Below are 20,791 nucleotides of genomic sequence, written 5' to 3'. Positions count from 1 at the left end.
CCCATTTTCATGGAAATTTTCTTTCCGAAAGATAATATATTCTTTGATTCAATGGCACAAATAGATAATTCTGATTTGCACTGGCTTATTGAAAATTAAACTTATGGTAATTTTCCAAAATTTTTTATTTGCACGACCAGTTTCAATACATTGTTTTATTGTCTGGTGCAGCTTTAATTTACTATATGCCGGGATTCTATCAGATTAAGCCTTTATCAACACTCCATGATCCACTTGTTCATTAAAGATTACCAAATAAAACTAATCCAAGCAACAAGGACCATCAATTAGCCATTCATTTACAGATTTAAAATTTGATTCAAGGAAGACATAGCCCCCAGGTACCTACTGGATGTTCATAGAAAAAAAGCAATGCCTTTCAATCTGCAATTTAAGGCAAAATGTTGAATACTTGCTATTCTGGATTCTGAAATTCCTTCTTCAATCCATATATTTCAATGCATCAAAGATAGGACACTTAACCCTTTCACTGCTGCTAGATCTCCAAAAAACTACCCCTCACATGCGGCGAAAGTGCCGAGTGCATATCATGTCAGGGAGGAAAAAAGGTATGCTCGCAGGAGCCTGCTGTGCGAACGTACCAGGTACGTTCACAGCAGCGAAAGGGTTAAACACAAAAAAATAATTACATCTTTACCTATTGATAACTTGGATCCGTCAGCCCATAGGCCGATTTAGGGGATTAGGGATTTATCCCCCACAGACACTTGAAAAAAAGACAAGATTGTTAATACGAACACCATTAAGTTTGTTTTGTCTATAACGGAGCCTCAATTATTTAATTCCATATTAAAATAAATAGAATATTTCGGATAGTAATTGTTGTATGTAGTTTTTAATGTCAAATATGAGAAGTCTGTTTGCCCGTCACGCCTTTGTGCCCCCCTCAGATAAAAGCCCTGGATCCATCAAGACTGGCAATGCAAGAGTATGTGGGCTTTCAAGAAGCCAATACCCGTGTTGAACCCCATAATAAGGTTTGAGCAGTATTATGAGGTAAATATGTGAATTCCAATTAAAGTATATCGGGCTAGCCAAGGTAATAACGTTACGGAGTCACCCAACTTCGCTGCAAGAGTCACCTACAATGCGTAAATTTTGCAAAAATTCCACAGAAAAAAATCTTGGAAATTGACTTGAGTACCTCAGCTTAAAAGCACTGAGGTCCCCGGTTAAGACATATGATTTTTTTTATCTGTAGAATTTTCTTGCAATGATAATTCCAACTCTGTTGCATGAATGGCTGTGAACTTGGGGAAAATAAAACACCAACAATTGACTTTAATTATTATTATTATTGTCAGCCAACTGACATTAGTTCAAATTCAATTAATGAGCACTATAAATCTACACAAATTTAAATACAAAGAGCAGCCCAAGCATAAATTTTAACACAATTATTCCACATTTTGAATTAAGGTGTTACAAGTTTACAACTTAACATAAAACTGTTAAGGCTTCAATCACATAAAAGAGGATTCCAAGAAATAGGAACAGTTTGCAGTGTAACAAAGAATGCTCATTCCTTCCAAATATTATACATAGTTTATCCTTACATCACAATCAAAAGTAGTTGCAGAGAACTAGGAACAGATTGTCATTAACTTAGAATGCTCATTTTAACTGAATATTGAAAAGTTTGGTAAACCAGTAAAGCTGTGTAGTAATACAAAAGAAAATATGACAACTATAAATAAATACCAAAGCTAGAATACAGCATAAAACTCATTTGTACTAATTATTTCTGGCAAAAGTCAACAACAAACATTTAATAATATTAACCCCTTACAAGGAAAGAAATCTGGAAATTTTATTCTCATTTACATTTGCCTACACAAAAATTGTGCTCATTAGAAAAATCAAATGGTAATACTGCTAATGACTTGATAGGCACTTCTCAGGTAATAATTATGCATGAAAAATGGCAGCTTCAATATTTTGTAATCCTTGAGATATTGGCATCAACTACTACCAATCCAATGCTACACTATTCTTCAGAAATGATTATGGAAATGTGTTGACAATGAGGCCACATGCAGCCAAAACAAACATTTTAAAACAAACATTTACCCATAAAATAGAGGTGGTTTCGGCAAAAACATGAGGTAATTATTATCACGGAGCATAACCTTCTAAAGTATATATTTGAAAATAAAATTCCGGCGATCCCTCATAGCTAAATGGAAAAGAACAATCTAAGAGACTGAAGCTTATCCTGGGAATGTATCTCAACACAAAAAATAAAAAGGTCACTGGCATTAGATATAAGAAGAAGCTTTGCCACCCTTCTTAACATTAGAAACATTCTGCAGCCAATGAACTCCTCCAAGGTTAACAGTTCTGGGTTTCAAAAAGTATGGGATGATAAACAATGGCATTTTCTTCATAAGATCAGCACGCAAATAAATACATCTATAGTCAAACAACTACACGTGCTTTTTTTCACTGGATAAGATTATCACAAAATATTAACGCATATGCACATCATACCAAACTCCACAATCCTTAATTTTAAAGTTACAAGGCTCGCAAGCTGAGTACCCAAGTTGAATTTTAAGATCCAATTTTTTTTGGCTACACTTATTACATTTTAACTAAAACTGAAATGATATTAATCCAGATAATTCACCAAGAAGCTAAAGTACATAATGAAGTAGATAACTTAAACGTATTTTGGCACCGAAAAAATAAGAAAATCTTGCAGCAAACGGAAAATGCTTTCATATATTATTGCATTTCCATAATTCTTAAAATAAACTTCATTATGCCTCTTGCAAGGTACTTCCCTTCATTGAGGCACTCGAATATTATGCAAATGGTGCATAGTAAAAAAATTAAATGGACTAGTTACGAATTACTTCAAATACTTTCAAGATTCTTGTTAGCTCCAATAAAAACAATCACTAAATAACATAAGCATCAAAGTGGTATCATTGAAGAATCTTACAGTAGTAATTTTCAGTTTTACCTTATCAATTAGTCTATGTAGAATCATTCAGTAGTAATTTGTTTTTTTACCTTATCAATTAACCTATCATACTGACTTTACATCATACTGAAGTAACAAACAGTATAAATATCCCTATTATTCATAAAAAGCCACATCATACATTTGAATACCAAACACTATCCCATGACGAGACATAGGAACTATAACAAGAAAATGTTTCTGCAAAAATTAAAACAAGACTGCCCAACAAGAGTACTTCCAGCAACAAGATCAAATCAAAACTTGCCAGCCAAAGACCAACTGCTAATACCTTTCAGCACACCATATCTGCCTGAAGAATAGCAGCAATCTTTCACAATAGGTGGCCAAAGAAATCTAGAGTTTGCACCACTGATTTCTGACAAGCAAACCTAAACATCATCTCACAACAAAAAATATATAGGAGGACAATCACCTCATATTCAGGAACACATGGTAACTCTTAAAAACCATTTTAACAAGATATAAGTCAATATAATAAAATGGCCACTGGTGATAAAAATATCAAGTTTCAATGCTACATTACTAGCTGAATGACTTGAGAGAAATTAAGGTTGTAACTTGTGCTATGCTATAATGACTCTGGCTCAAGAAATATGCATTAATAGATCACTTTGTCAAAAACATTTGTCATAGACAAACTTATCCCTGAAAAGCATGGGAAAAAAAGCCTTAGAACTCAACCAAGTACCCTTTGAATGAAAAAATAACACTAAAGTTGTGTACCGATTAGAATTGAAGGGAGTGAAGATTTAAGTGCCATCTCACCTCCTATCACATAGGAGGTTTTCCAGAGGGGAAGAAAAGGAACATGGAAGAATGGTGCACCCCATATTTCCTGGTCCATCACACAAGGGCAATCATTGGCTTCAAATTAAATTCATTGCAACAGTGATACTTCATTAATTTTGCTAGCTACCATCAAATCCCTTGCATTTATTGTCGGAATAACTTTGAAAATTTCAAGTCTCTCCTCCTAACAACCAATAGGAAGATCTGATGTTTGGATATTTCAAGTGCAAAATCGACTGAAACTGGTAAGACTCAATTACGAATCCATGATGGGCAAATTTAAAATTGTAAGGCAATAATACTGACAATAAATTAATGGATTGCACAAAAGGTGTTAATTTATGAAGTGCCCTCATAAAATGCTATATCTGTCTTAATGAATTGTTTATAAGAGTAACTTTTACAAGGAAAATAGTAACAACACTAACAAATGGTCTGATGCTGCACAGTTGCATTTCTCTTGGCCAGGAAATAGACGTGCACCTGAAACAGAAGTCACCACACGAGCTAGACTGTGTGAAGTCAAACATGCCTAACTAGAAAACCAAAGTGATTCGCTCTTAATTTTGAATTGAGATGGTGATTAAAAGAAAAAAAAGAAGCCAAGAGACAAGCCACATACTGTTACCTGGGAATTCACAATAAATTACAACTATTTAACATTTTGTGCAACCTTAAAGGATTTTTGGCATGTAATGAAGAATAAACATACCACTGCAGTTAAAGGTATGACAATAGCCATAGAAGTAATAAGGAACAGACTCAATTAAAAATCTACTTCGTCCTTAGTGATTTAACTCTGTATAAACTTTCTCTTGGAGAAAATTAGTAGCCTCTAAAAACCTTAATCAACAAATTTAAAAATGGAAGACTCCACATAGTGTATTAGCTTCTAGTTGACCTTTCATTAAGATTGACCTTAAGATACTTCTATATACCACACAATCAGTTACAACACACAGACATACTGAGGCATTTAAATAGGCCTTTTAGTTTCATATACGGTCCATACTTGTTCTTTCATGAACTAGACATGTGCCATTGCAATTCAAAAATTGCCAATGACAAGGGAATATCCCCATGAGCATCAACAACAAAACTCACATTCACAGTATTTACAAAATAAAAATAAAAACTCACACTTTGAAGTAACAGATGAGTAGCCTTTTAAAAAGGAGCCATGAACATGAATGTTTATACCTTTGCATATTTATGACACACTTTGAAGGTGAAAAGAAACGAAACTGAACCAATGGAAACAAACTCAAATGAACTTATTGAAGCAGGAGGTAAATACATACTTCTGGTTAAGTTAATCAAAGGTCACATCAAGAATAAGGGAAACGTTCTCATTGTACTTCTTCTTGCCAAATTTTTTGTGCCTACTTGGAAAATGATCCATATTACACCAATAAAAATGATAAAAATCATATAACGTGTGTACAGGATTAATTGAAAAACACCACAACAGTCAAAGAAAGCTACCTTCATGAGACCTAAAACTAAGGCCCGTCACTCAAATAAATAAAAGATCTACACCTTTGAGTGGCAATACTATATTACAGTAAAAAATTCTTATCCTTCAACTAAATCACACTATGCAACCAGCACACATAGCCAATGATTGTTTTGAACTGCTAAGTCACAAAAATGCTTGAGGACACTTTTGAATTGTTTGAACTCCTGTTAACTTGAAAAAAATTAATCCTCACTGTGCAACAACTGGCTTCACAACCCTTGATACCAAACACGAGACAAGCAGAAGTCTAAAAAAAAAAAAACAACGTTAAAATGCCTTAGAAATGACACTGGATTTCTCTCATAACTAATGCAGTCTTTCATCATGGCTAATCAATTCGGCCATCACTGCCACCAGGGAGAGAAAATGATGGTCCCCGTGGTATGCATGGGGTCAGTTCATCCTCCACCTCTCCTCGACCCTTACCACATTTCCAGGGCTCCTCTGTCACAGACGGCCATAAACTTGAGCCCGACACTTTCCCACGAGCGAGAAGACTTTCTTTGACAGAATCGAGAACCACCAGACTGGGACTGCTGCCCGAACTCACCTCCTTCCCCGGGGTAGTCCCCCACCTTGGTAGGGTGTGATACGCAGGCCCCATCGAGGAGGGCACTGCACTGCTCAAGCTTTTGCACCTCTCATGGTTTGTTGGCTGAGGGTGGAATGTGCAAAGAGTTGGCACAACTTTACTAGGACTGGGGGAAGATGACTGTGGGTCCACGAGGAACCCTTTTCCATTCGCTACATTCACATCAGCACTCATGATGCTCTCTCCTACAATCAGGGAAATATAGGAAAAATACATTATTAAAAAAAATTATTATGTTGATAACATATGCAAAGCAAATAATGAATTATTACATGCACACGGTCTGTTATTCTCGAATGCTTCTCGGACTCACTGAGAGCTTTCTCCACCCGACCTTGATCTTCTCAGTGGCGATAACATGATTGTATTTGTTTTTCTAATGCTCCTTATAAGACCTGGTTTCTGAAAACCATGCATCTGCGGCTGTGTAATGTACAGTGGCATGATCACAGATTCAGAAAAGTGGATTGCACAAACGCTTCAAAACCGATTTGCAATGTCGGAAACTACATTTTCAGGTACCAGGGCACGGACTTGCATCTCGCTCTACCCTACTTCTCCTTTCCATAATAAAACCTATGTTACTTTTCATATCACAATGACTTTTTCATTCGATTCACATTTTAAGTGAACAGTCAAGGGACAAGCACATGAAAGAGTCAACTACGACAAAGTGCCCCAGGGGCGGTCTGGCCCGGTCAGCCGTTCGGCAACCTCTGCGGGCCCTGAGCTTAGGGGGTCCCCGCAATGCTTGCATCTATCGTGAAGTGTATTTGAAAGGTGCAATAAAAAGGACTGATAACTTGAACCAAAGTTTTTTTTGCAATTATAAAATTCTACGATGTCATTAGTTGCTTTATTTACAACATACTCAGAGTAAAAAGATTAAAAGAAAAATAAAAAAAAGGCATGAGAAGATAAAGAAGAACCAGATGCTTTTATTAATGCTTATTTGAAAAGGTTATTTCAGAGGATTTTTAGAAACTGCGCCGAAATCTAAAAATTACAAATTCACTAAGAAATAGATAATATGGCCATAATATTTAATTTAATTGCATTAGCTGTGAAATTCTCACTTCCATTGTATTTTTCTTGCAAATTTGCTATTTTTACTAACTTATTAAGAGCCAGAATAGTGTCATAATCTATTTCCGGGCATGCAATTTCCTAAAATTTTCTGAGGGAGGACACCCGAATCCACCGGCGAGGGGGGGCATCATGGGCCCAGGCCGAGGGCCCAAAACCACCCCTGAACGTCATGCCAATTTTAAATTGACAGAAGCCCACAGTAATTTTCATATTACTCTAAACAGGTTTCTGGCTAATATTTTCTAATAATGCTGCTTTAACCCTATGGGTATTGAAATTTCATGTTAAGTGTTCTCAATGATTGAGTGTTCATTATTTCTATAAGCCGGACTTAATTGGAGTAAGTGTAATTAGCTTTAACAATCTGAACCCAATTTTAGAACATATTTCCAACAAGCAAGATTTACCAAGTAAAATCTCTTTCATACTGACCATCAGGCATGGAGAGGAGATGATGATGAGGGCTATCTTCTGATTGTTGTGTGGCAGGCAACAAATCATCACTACTCCTTTTAGCTGAATCTCCAGTCCCACTATCTTTGCTACTTGAGTGCTCAGAATCTGTGTCCATATAATTGACTGGAAGAGTTGGAACAGGGTCCCCAGCAGTCACTATGGTAGGCGCTGTTGCAAGGGTTCGCTGGGCAGAGGGTGGCCCTACTTCCCCTCTGCCATCATTAGCTGCATCTCCACCCCCATTGTCAATTGCTCTCTTCCTGGCTTGATATATAATAACCACCCAAACTACAGATGTAGCCACTGCACAGCACACCACAGCAATCACAACAATACCGGCTATTGAGTCATCACTAGGCAGGATTCCAGATGCTATAAAGGGAAAATTTTTTGAATTAAAATAAAATTATTCCTCAACTTTTTTTTTGACAGTTCGCACATACTATAAGGATTCACCAACATAAGAGGTTCAATTATATTTCTTCACGGAAGGAAGATACCAAAAGCATAAGGGAAAGAAATGGATAACAACGAGAAACATTAAATTTGGCCTAAGATATGACAAGTGTTATGGATTACCTTCAAAAAAGGGTCAATCTATTTTATTTACAATAATCCAATAATAATTTTTTCGTAACCGTTATAACGACATCTGTTTCATACCTTTTCTGCAACTTTTGCACCCAATAAATTGAAGAAGTTCTTAGATGGGGAAAGGTAGGAAATGGAGAATAAAGGTGGGTGAGAAAGGGAGAGAAGGTGTTTGTGGGAACTGGATGCAGAAGTGATAAGCAGCCAACAAAACAAATGGTCAATCAAAAATATAATCAAGGCTCTAGTGCAAAGAAACATCACATGCACTAACTCTAATTAGCGACAGGAAAAAAATGCAGAGCAAATGGCTAAGGAAAGAAAATGTCTCCTTTCCCTTGCATGCAAGAGTAAAATGGCATTTGGATGAGCAAAATAATCAATATCATTTGATTGCAGTACTATACACCAATGGCATTACATGGTGGCAATGGCATTACATGGTGGACATGTTCAGAAATTAACTCTTGACCAAATTATGACACATTTTACTCTTGTATCAGTTAAATAATTTCGTAAAGAATGTATAATTAACACCTCTACTGTAAAACATGACTAAGATATTTCATAGAAAAAAGAAAAAGACAAACCTGGGATGATGGTAAGAAATGAATACCCTCTTTCAGTACCAAGAGGATTTGACATTTCACATTCGTACATCCCAGCATCAGAGGTGGTAGTGCCCACAATTATGAGAAGCTGATCATCTGCTGTGAAGAAGTGTCTTTCAGTAGGAACCAAATTACTACCATCTTTTTTCCATCTGAGCCGAGGCTTAGGAGATCCCGATGCCATGCATTCCAAGACAATCGTCTCTCCAGCCCTCACTTCTTTACTTTCCATTGGTTTTACAAAGTATGGAGTTTCTGAAATAAAAATGGATAAGAACAATAAAAATAGAATTTGCAGACCCTCACTTGGAATATTCTATGCCCACTTTGACTTTTCTGAAAACCCTCAGCATGCACCAAAACAATTCACCAACACTAAAAATCGGTTCTAGTGAGCTATCCCATTAAATGCCTAGGTTTTGCTAAATTCAGAAACCAGAAATGGAAGTTAATTCAATTATCCCAAATTCATAAAGGAAATGAATGAGAAATACACCACGGAGAATTTCCAGGAAAATCAAGACAAAAAAATTACAGTGACCTAAAAACCTAAGCCTGGACCCCTCAATATTCTTGCTTTAGTTATTGCTAATGCAACCTCCCTCATGAGTCTTGTATTGAGGCAAATGGGAAGGAGGAGGAGATACAATAGACACTCTTCAATATAGAGTTCACGGGGTCAAAAATTTGCGTGTTCACATTAATAACTTTGTACGAACATTTCTTTCCAGGAACATTGAAAACAATATCACATTTTTTATGCAATAGTCTTTAAATACCTCGTAGTTTACATCATTTTAATGTGCCATTCATTGATTATAAATTTAGAATAATTCACGACTTCCTGATTTGACTGGCGATCAAATAACATGCAATAACATGCCATAAAATGCATTCCAACTTGTAATGCAAAAATTATGAGCCGCATCATTCTTGGTTCAAATTTTCACTATTGGTAAATTTGATTCCTAGGGACATTTACTCCATTGTGCTGGCAGTAATGCCTGCTTAGTTTAGCGGTATAACATAAAAAATATTCTGCTGGCTGAGAAGTCCACAACTTAACGACAACGACTTAGACAAGAGAGGAAGCAGGGATCCTGTATACCAGAGCAATAACCAATTCCAGCATTTCTCAGATTTTGTATGCACTAAAGGATAATATCCTGGCCTTTTGTCAAACCCTTCTCAGCAAAGGTTACCCTCTGTCTGCTCCATGTTTACCCAGTCCCCTCTAAGCAGAGACAAGGCAGTATTTGTGACACAGTTCCTCGGGAGAAGCACTCTCGAGTCCAGTCCACAGTCAACCTAAGCCTAAGAACCCTTGAAGGATGGAGTGGTGTTTCTCCTGGCAATAAGATTTCTCTTCGTGCCAAGATAGCCTATCCTTCCCCTATTTAATGGTGTCATAAGATGAATTTTCAAAGTGTACCTGTTACTGCTTTTGACTTAGAATGAAGAACACTGTCAAGTGGAAATTGATTGTAGGAAGGAAAAATTTCAACACATCTTAAGAGAATGACAGCAATATTTTGAGCAACTGAGAAACAGTTAAACCAGCAAGTTGAGGATCTCCTCATTCGGAATGATAAAAAAGAGATGGATAAAGACCCATTTACCAGGAAAAATAAAGCGCTGAGGGATAAAGAAAAATTTTGTAGCTACGTAGATATCAGTCCATATCTTTGCATAAACATTGTGCTATTTGTCCCTGCAGCAATAAAATAGAAATTAATATAAGCACCAGGGACTTATCTAGCACGGTGGTATTCCCCTTCCTCTCTGGTTTTCTTTTCTTGGTATTCATTGTCATATGGGATGGTTCTGAATTCCCCAACCCCCAGCAGCTACAGCTTAAAACTTCCTCCTTATGCCCTCCTCTTATTCATCATGATGATTCACGATATATCTAGCCAGAGATTTGTGGCCTTTTCTAAATTGTCTGACATGTACCATATTTAATTCAAGAATTCAGAGAGAAAAATTGAGTATTTTCCAGGGATCTATCTATTGCTAATGGACTTCTATTGGCTGAAACATGAATTGTGGCGAAACTAAGTGAATTCAGTGCCTCTAACAATAATACATCAAAGGAGACATGAAAGTGACATACCTAAAACATTTAGGGATGCATTTGCAACAATGGTTCCAGCAGGATTCTGAGCAGTGCAGCTATAAACTCCCATATCAGATGTTTTCACATTTATTATGAAAAAGACATCATCGGTGGGCATTACATGCATCCGCCTCTCTCGAGCAGCAGGAAAATCATTGCCACCATCCTTCTGCCACGCTATCTGAGGACTCGGCTGACCGGCAGCTGCACATTCCAGTCTCGCTGTGTTTCCAGTTTTAAGAGTAACATTGCTTGGAGTTTTTGTGAACGTAGGATAGACTGGAAAATTGAAATCATACATTGCAAAATATTTATCCAGTCCAATCTATAACGAAAGCATCATAGAAAGTACTCCAAAAGACAATAATATTCCAACTCACTTAAGACAGAAATGTTTGACTTAGAAGAGTATGTAGTGCCAAATTGATTTGAAACTACACACTGATATTTCCCAGCTTCATTGTGAGATATATTAAGAAGTTTGAGCTCAGAGATTTCACCCCTTGCTTCCCCATTGTAGCTTCTAACAAAGTGGTTTACATTTGGATTTTTGAGATCTACGTTGTCCTTCTTCCACTGTATAGTCATAGGAAGAGAGGAGGATGAAGAGGCTTCACAGCGCAATGACACATTATCTCCCTTCAAAGCCAATTTTTCACCAGGTTCCTCGATGATTCGTGGCTTTGGGAAGCCATCTACATGAAAAGGAAAACATAAAAAGACTTTTCAGAAGGAATATTACCTTAAACACACATCACACAAATACCACAATGGATTTAAAAATTTATTTGGCCTAAGAACAACACTAATCACCCCTCAATAACATGATGAAATATTAAAAACCAGTCAACCCTCACTTCATGATGGGCATCCTTTCTGAGGCAATAATACATGCAAAACAAAAAATGATCACCGGTTTTTCTTAGGCCTTTAAGCGAAGTTCTCCAACTATGTTGAAATTTCAATGAATGGCTTATTTTTTGTTCTCAAGGCTCTTGAATAAAATAATTGACTTGAGCCACTAATAGGTTTAATTATGTTTTACGCTATTAGTTTAATATATAACCTGTATAATATGCCTTTACTCTTATCTGGTTAGCCCTTTATGCCTGTTCCCTTCCCCCAGATGATTTCTAAGTAAAGCAAAACATAGATTTTGAATATATTTCTCGTCATTTTGAATGGCATTTGGATGTTCTTGTATAAGTTAAGTATCAGGCTCTTGAATTCGCCACACGGTCTCAAAGACAATGAATAAGCCATTCATCCCAATGATAGCAAAGATGATAACCTTACCAGGTCAGAGATATTAGGGGATTTCACAATAATATAATTTACAATCTACATGCACGGAATTTTTCAATGCAACCAATTCTTTATAACACTAAGTATTAAACTGATAATATTAAAACTTATAGGCTTGGATGGTATTATGAACTTTTCATAGATATTTGATTCTCTTATTATGGATAAAATGCCAATTTTTTATTATGCTTAGCAAGTGTAAACAGAATGGTTATACTTCTGGAAAATCCACTACAACGAACTTTACACTATATGAACAATAGGGTGGTTTCCTTTTTTCATTGCCTAAATCAAAAGATTATTACTCCTGGAGTACTTATTTTACGATTTCAGATTTTTAAATGACGATATCTATTTCGTGCGATTAAATGTTAAGTGAAAATTTTCAAGCGTGTGAAAACACGATGGCTAAGTATGAATGCTGGGAAAAGCCCATTCGACGTCATTGTGATTCCAGCTTCTGCCGTGTGAGGCCACCTTGGTGAGAGGCTATGAGCACCGCTACGATGCAGGCTGCTAGCAGGTAGCCCTTGGCTTAAATAAGGATTACTAATACCCTATCAAACGAAGGAAACTTTCGGACCATAGGCAATTTGAAGAGATGTATCCCTGAACTCTGTGCCTCATCCATGCATTAGTAATATCAGAAGATGTAAACTCCTATCTACTCGTATAGAAACTAGGTCCCTGTGACGTCACGTGGAGTGGCATCGCGTGTGCACCAATCCGGCCTTCTTCAAATGAGTTAAAATTGACCATTAACATTCATCTAAACTGGGTTTTCTAAAACCAAATAATCTGTATATTATGAATACACTAATGGTGGGTAACGAATTGCAATCAATGCCTTTCGTTTTCTTCGATGAAGGAAACTACCCTATTATCTTTGGAGACCCTGGAACATGCCTCAGTCGTACATTCAATTTATATTAACGACCACAAAGTAGTTAACTGACCAATTCAATGCATTTATATGAATTATAAGTGTTTATTATCTGAGATCCATTATTGGCTTGGCTGACAAATTACCTAGACAACAGAACACATATTGTAAGAATAAAAAAAATCATTCGTACCTCTTTAATGTAAAGCTCAATTTGCCAGCTTTAATCCAACATTACACATGTTTACTTTATAATAAAATTTATATTTGTGCCTGATCAGTAAAATGGGTATGTCATTCTAAAATGGTCGTCTGCTATATATTTGGAGAATATAATACTAGTAAAGGAGATTGATGGAGTTGATCAGAATCAAAGACAAATAATTTAGTAAAATACTCCTTCATGAGAACACACAAAACTTATGTGACTACTTGTTAACAGACAAAAATTTGACACCACAACATATCCAGGATAAGAAACATTATTACCACATGTGAAGTTAGATTCTGGTACTTCCATCACAGAGTGCCCATTCAAATGATGAGGATGTCCACATACTGCATGAACTGTGAAGGTTGTCTCAGCCAGCCACTTCGGAAACCATGCAAGATTACAGTCACAAAGCAAGCTGCTGGTGTTGAAGTATAATTCCATTAGGGACCCCATGCCAGAAAATGCATTCTCTTGCACAGAAGTAATACTGTTATTCCTGAGGTTCAACTTTTTCAAATTTCCCAGACCTAAAAAAGCGTTCTTATTGATGGATTGTATTTTATTTGAGGCTAAACTAAATGACACCAATTGCGTTAGTCCAATGAATGCTCCATGCATATCTTCGATTGTAGATGAAACTGAATTTCCATCAAGCTCCCTAGAACAGAAAAATACATTAATACCATAGAAATTCCAACACCAAGGCCAAATGTTTGAGTGAATCCATTTTTACGACTTATATATATACTAAATTTCAAAATAGGCCAAGAAATAGACAGCTTGTAGTTTTCTACATGCACTGCGGAAAACAGCCAGCAAAAAACTTAGTAACATTTACTTTTGATTTGTATTATGCATATTTATTGTTCTATCTCCAAAAATTTTATAATTGTAAATGAATAAAATTAAGTGTCACCATTGGCATGTTCTTTATGTAAAGTGCCAAGGAACTAAGGCTCAATGCACACAACTGAAGGATGGAGTGCTGTTCTATTGCAAGCAAGCATGTAATGATTCTGCATTCTAGTACATATTCGAGGATTTGGGTCTGGTGCTGATAGTTAAGTTATTACAAGAGGCAAATATATAGAGTCCACTTTGCTTATAAGAAAAACATGAAAAAATCATCAATTCTAACCATGTGGAAACACAAAATACCATTACTTTAAAAACCAACTGAGCAATCTCAACTGAAATGTATTCTATTGAAATGATTCATGACGCTACACAGTGGCATAAACATGATTATTCCACAGTGCCTAAGCGCATAGTGCCAGTATTCCATAGGACATAGTTTGATTAAAAAGCATCTATACTAAACAACAATCAGTTTATTGTACTTACAGATTTTTCAGAGATGAAGTGCTGTTAAAGGCTCCTTCGTGAATATAGTCAATTCTATTATAATTTAGTGAAAGACTAGTAAGCTTTGATAAATAGTCAAAGATTCCTTTATCAATTTTATGAAGTCTGTTATAGCTCAAGACACTGAAATACCAAGGAAAATTGAATTAAAATATAGGAGTGAAGAGCTGAGCTGAAAGAATTTTCAATTTAGTCAGGCTTACAGTTTGCTAAGGCTCTGACAGCTGTCCCAAGCACTTGGCTCAATATACACTATTCGATTATGGGAGAGTGAAAGAATCGAAAGAGAACTTAAACCATAGAGCCATCCTTTAGTCACATTTTTTATTTCATTATGGTCAAGTTGGCTGAAATAATATAGAGCATAATATCACAATTAGTAATTTCTAATTTTTTAAGAAATAATGCATTAAAATATGAAACTAAGTTATAATTTCACTTACAGCTCCGTCATGCTTTTCAGGGTAAAGAAAGCTCCATCCAGCAGTGCAGAAATTGAATTTCTTTTCATCGCTAACACTTCCAGACTATCTAAACCCGTAAATGTCAAGCCTTTAATTTCGGTCAAATTATTTTTATTGAGTTCCCTGAAATAGGAGGAGTCAAATAGTAAAATAATACAGATAGAATAGATAAAGTCAAAATATCAACACATGACAACTTATTCCACCACTTACAAAGACTTCAAAGCATTAAGATTCTTGAAAACTCCTTTGCCGAATCCATGAATATGATTCCGATTCAATTTAAGATCAACTAAGGAAGTCAGGTTCTCAAAGCTTCCATTTCCCAGGAAGGATATTTGATTGTTGCCCAAGTTGCTGCGTGAAAATGTTTTAATCATTAATTAAGATAAAAAATAAAATTACAACTAATGTGTAGAAAAACGTTAGAAGTGGCACCAATACACTTTCTTATCATCAAGTTTGTGAAGTGATTTACGCAACAGTCGACAAATTATGCAACTACGATTAAGTATCTGGAAAACTGATTACATAGTAAATCTCACGAAAATATTAGGCAACACCAACAAAACAAATTGGAACACGGAAAACAAAAAATTGCTATATTACATATAAATAGGAATAATTCTGCGAACATATACAGTGAAGAAAACAAAACAGGGAATGACAAGGGTATGAGAGAACGACTCTTAAGTGAGATGCCCGATATAGAGTTACTGTGCCGCTATACACTCGGAATTAGCGATCCAGGAATAACAAAAAATCAATTCACAAACATAAAGATCCAAGAGTTCGTAGCACGATTATAACTTCTGAGGCAACAAAGTGTAATGGTTGTCGATACGCACAGGTTATAGCGGTTGTAGGCTAAAAGCTCAATAATGCAGATTAGTACTGTAGGGGCAGTTCCGCCTAGCACAAATTTACTCGTAAAACTATACTTCTTTAAATTGTTGTTTGACTTGTTAGGAGGTGCCGAAGATAAGGTTTCTTTTCATTTGTCATTAGTTCACCTTATGATCAATTGTCATTAAACAACCACCAAGGTACGATATCAAAATTATGCGACTTAAAGGCATAAAAACGCTCAACGTATGAGTAGCAAGTCTCTCAACAGGGGAAAAATCAATATTTAGGTCGTTAAATCTACATTACAGTCGCTAAGTGCCCAATATCATCACAAGTTCACACTATATACGCACGGAAGAGTTGAAAGTGATAGCGCAAGACGAGGAGGAAAAAACAACATGTATAATATTTAATTAGCGACGGGAATATTACATAGGAAAATAAACAAACGTAGAACTACATGTTCAACGTGAAGATTCAAACCTAACGACCGATGGATAAATTCATTCACTTAGCTACTTGAATATCACGTCGACCTAAGTCAAAACAAACAGACTTCCGTAAATATGCAAGATGGGCTACATTCCACCATAAAAGCGGGACTGCCACTACTCACCCAGCAACATACTACCACTGCATGAGCAACAACATTCATGAAACAATAAGCCCACATTTAAAATAAAAATTACGCATTACAATAGGCATTCAAAACAAGCTACTTACAGCCTTTCCACCCATTTTGGTATATTCTTGGGAACTTCCATGAGGCCTTCCCTACTACAAACCAAAGAATTTTTTCGGTCACATTTGCAGGGTTTCACGCAGATTTCTTCGGCAATCACATAATTAAGCGAGCAAATCCAGACCACAACAACAGGCCAAAGCCAGGAAATAAGGTTCGCCATTATGAAACCCAACTCGGCGCACTGCTGTTATTTGAATTAGCTATATAGTACCTTAGGGTACCAAATATTTTCTCACACATTGTATCTGCAGAAGTAAAATCATTTCAGAATGGAGACAGGACCTTCCCGTGGATCGGCTATCAAGTCTGAATTCATTTACGATCACTTAAACACCACCGGCCGTCCACTTAACCAAAATGTACTTATTACTTCCATATTCTACCGAAAGAAGTCGTCAGGTTAGCTATTAAAGAGACATTCCCAGCCCAGGGAAAATACATCGGAATTCAAGACGCTCGTTGAGATTCGGTATGAGTATTACTTAAGACTACCACCAGATGTCACTTACAACAAAAAGGCCTAAATACGCATCAGACTATGATCAGACGATAAATGATACCAATAGCCCAATAAGATTTAATCGAAAAATTATTCACGAAAAGGAAAAAACCTTTCCGCCATAATTTGGCTCCTTATTTTTTAATATATATTTAAATTTCAGACATTTCTGGGCGATACAATCACATTTCCTCAGAAATATTGCGCAGGAAAATTTTTCATGGCCTCTCATCTTTTGAGGTTCCGTTGATATTAAACTGGATTTTGTACCTTATATGAACTTTAAAAATAGATTACTCCTTGAATATTTATCCTTAAGTTACATGGTAAAAGGTTAATGCCAAAAATCTACCGTGGGACTATAGTCTTGCCATAGAAGGTTTGTGGCAGGTCGAATTAGCAGGCTTAGTGGAGAGAGAACCAGAGGAACGATTTTAGAAGAACCCTTGACATGGGCGTATCTACCGAGGGGCAGGAGGGGGCAGCTGTCCTCGCCCCCCATGCAAGCAAAAATCGCAGAAGTCTTCCCCCCCCCAGTTTTGATCCTGGGTACGCCCTTGACCATCCTTGACCCTAGAAGCTCTAATTCGACAGTAATTTCGATGATATTTTTTCTGTAAATTTAAGCCCCAAATTTTAAAGTTTTTGTTTTATTTGTGTGTAAAGTTTAAGAACGACTGATTAACTTTTGTCGTACTTTTGAGGGGTTGCCATTTGGTTACTCCTTAGTTAAGACGCTGAAGCCTGGTGTGTGAAAAGTGAAATATTAGAGTAAGTTTAGAAATCTTAGGAATAAAATCATAGCCAAAAGAAAATGGAAAATATGATAAATAGGCTAATTAAGTGAGAGGGGGTCATGTTTTGTGGCCCATTTAAAGAATTCAATCTCACATTTCTTTTATTTGCAGAGAATTCTTTCTTTCGTAACCTCTAGGGCTAATTATATTGTTTGCAAGAGATGGCCCTCTGACTCTGATGTCCTTTATATCACAGAAAGATCTTTTAGAAAAGGGCTGTATGCAGTGTGAGTCAGAAAAACTGTAAGCTAGCATCCAATTCAATAGTCACCAAGCAATCTTACTGTGAGGAGCCCAACTGAAGTATACTTCAGCAACCATAAAATTCCTGGTGATATTTCCCTCTTATCAAACTAAGGTTTGTAAATAGAGTAACCTTTGGGGCATAGCCTTCATATATACAATCCTATATGAATTCCCCGGAGAAAGTAAATGAACATAGGAACAGAGAAAAATTTTAAGCTTATATGTATGCTTACCTTTCCCTTGGGCTACAACCGTGTCGCGGTGGAAAGACTTGCGCGTTCCTATGACCCCTAGAGCCGCACTGGCGGGATTAATTCTAAATTATTCCCGGTAGGGCCACCCATGCCAGATAGGTCGAAGGGTAGGAGCCAGACGAAAGGTAGTCCACGTGATGGTGTCACGTGAAAAACACTGTTGGAATGGAAGTGGGAAACCCTACCAACTATCTCTTCCCTGAAAACATGGAGTACAACCAAATGAGCCTCGGAATCTCATCGCCCGGGACCCGTCCGCAAAGGGCGGGTGTCGGGCACGGCAGCGAGGTCGGCAAGGTCCTCGGGGTCGCCAACATGCGAAATCCTTGCAGAGACCTATCATCATCATTATCATCAGCAGCAGCAATGAAGAAAGAAGGAAAGAAAACCAAGAAGATGGAGAAGAAGAAGTCGGCTATAAATGTAGGGACGTGGAATGTGAGGACAATGATGAGGGCGGGGAAGTTAGAAAATATCAAAAGGGAAATGGACAAAGGGAGGATAGATATCTTAGGATTATGCGAGGTGAGGTGGAGGGATGGGGGGGACTATTGGAGTGATGGGTATAGAGTTATATATGGAATGGTGGGGAGGAAAGCCAGCGAGGGGTAGCTTTAGTATTAAACGGGAAGATGGGTAAGCGTGTGGTAGGCATAGACCAGGTAAGCGATAGGATTCTGGGGGTAGAAATTGAGTTGCGGCCCACAAACCTTGTGGTGATCCAAGTTTACATGCCCACTAGCAATCATAGGGAGGAAGAAGTAGATGAGGTGTATGAACAGCTCGAGGAAATAATTAGAGACACACCGGATAAGAAAAATCTGGTAGTAATGGGGGACTGGAACGCCTCAGTCGGGGAAGGGAGGGATGGAAACGAAATAGGAGATTTTGGTCTAGGAATACGGAACGACAGGGGAGAGAAAGCAGCAGAATTTTGTAGGAGAAACAAATTATTCATCACAAACACGTGGTTCAATCATCATTAAGGGCGAAGGTACACATGGAAAAGGCCAAGGGATGTGGGGAGATTTCAAATAGACTACATTATGGTAAGACAGAGGTTTAGGAATAGTGTGAAAAACTCGCGCAGCTTCCCTGCAGCGGATGCGGATTCGGACCACAATCTAGTGCTCATGAAATGCAACGTAAGATTCAAAAGACTTATAAGAGTTAGGAAGACGAAGAAATGGAACGTAGAAGCCCTGAAAGGGAGTATGAGGAGAGAATATCAGGAACTAGTGGACATTAGTATGCGGGATATTGACAGCACCAAGACTGTTGAGGAAAGATGGGATAATATTAAAACGGGAATAGTCAAAGCGGCGGAGAAGTCAATTGGTTACGCTGACAGTAGAAGGATAAAGAAGCCGTGGATAACGGAGAACATGATAAGGGAAATGGAGGAGAGGAGGAAGTGGAAGGACGTGGGCACAGAACAGGGCAAAATAATGTATAGACAAATTAATAATCGATTACGGTGTGAAACAAAGAGAGCAAGGGAGGCTTGGTGGAAAAGACAGTGTGAGGAAATGGAAAAGTTCCAGAAGGATGGAGAAGTAGTTGTATGCCAAAGTGAAGTCGCTATCGGGCGGCAAAAGAGGACAAGCCACAGCTAAAATTAAGGCTAAAGATGGGAGGATACTAACCGAGCGAGAAGAGGTACAGGGTAGATGGAATTCCATCTACCCTGTACCTCTAAGGAATACGTGGAGGACCTGTATGACGGAATGAACAGACCAGAGAGATTGACTCTAGAGGAGGAAAGTGCAGTGGAGGAGGATAATCTTGGGCCGGAGATATTAGATTCGGAAATAGAGAGAGCACTCCGTGATATGAAGGCTAGGAAAGCAGTAGGCATGGACAATATACCGTGTGAGCTTCTGAAGAATCTAGGGAATGAAGGTAAGAAAAGGTTTTTCGAACTAGTGCGCAGGATCTATGAGGAGGGATGTTGGGCGGAGGATTTCGTGAAGACGGATGTTGGGCGGAGGATTTCGTGAAGACGGATTTAATTCCGCTTCCGAAAAAGAAGAAAGCTGTGGAATGCGGAGATTATAGGACTATCAGCCTAATATCGCATGCGGCGAAAGTGGTGCTGAGGATATTGAACAGACGAATGGAGGCGAGGGCAAAGGAGTATTTGGGCAAAGATCAGTTTGGTTTCAGAAGAGGGAAGTCAACTCGTGATGCAATAGCAATAATGAGGTCCCTCGTGGAGAGGAGGCTAGAATATGAGTAGGACGTATATGCGTGTTTCGTGGATTTTGAGAAAGCGTTTGATAGGGTGGACTGGGTTAAGTTAATGGACATTCTCAAGAGAATAGGTGTAGATTGGAGGGATAGACGACTGATTCGTAATCTGTTTATGGCCCAGACTGCGCAAGTGAGGGTAGC

The 20,791-nt window shown here is 37.5% G+C and overlaps 1 protein-coding gene across 1 annotated transcript; it reads right to left on the bottom strand.

Moving 5' to 3' along the window:
- Positions 1–1,296: 1,296 nt before the first annotated feature.
- LOC124170574 (leucine-rich repeats and immunoglobulin-like domains protein 3) lies at positions 1,297–17,009 on the bottom strand. The gene is made up of 11 exons (XM_046549373.1): positions 16,580–17,009; positions 15,221–15,364; positions 14,987–15,130; positions 14,747–14,890; positions 14,523–14,666; positions 13,454–13,836; positions 11,157–11,471; positions 10,774–11,055; positions 8,640–8,915; positions 7,435–7,830; positions 1,297–6,098 (listed from the first exon to the last, which is right to left on the bottom strand). The coding sequence occupies exons 1-11, from the start codon at positions 16,759–16,761 to the stop codon at positions 5,650–5,652; spliced, it is 2,859 nt and encodes a 952-aa protein (XP_046405329.1). The 5' UTR covers positions 16,762–17,009; the 3' UTR covers positions 1,297–5,649.
- Between the last annotated feature and the right edge of the window lie 3,782 nt (positions 17,010–20,791).

The sequence above is a fragment of the Ischnura elegans genome, chromosome X, assembly GCF_921293095.1.
Source record: "Ischnura elegans chromosome X, ioIscEleg1.1, whole genome shotgun sequence".
Taxonomy (NCBI): domain Eukaryota; kingdom Metazoa; phylum Arthropoda; class Insecta; order Odonata; family Coenagrionidae; genus Ischnura; species Ischnura elegans.
Note: the sequence above shows the minus strand (reverse complement) of the source record. Positions and strands in the feature narration are given on the sequence as shown.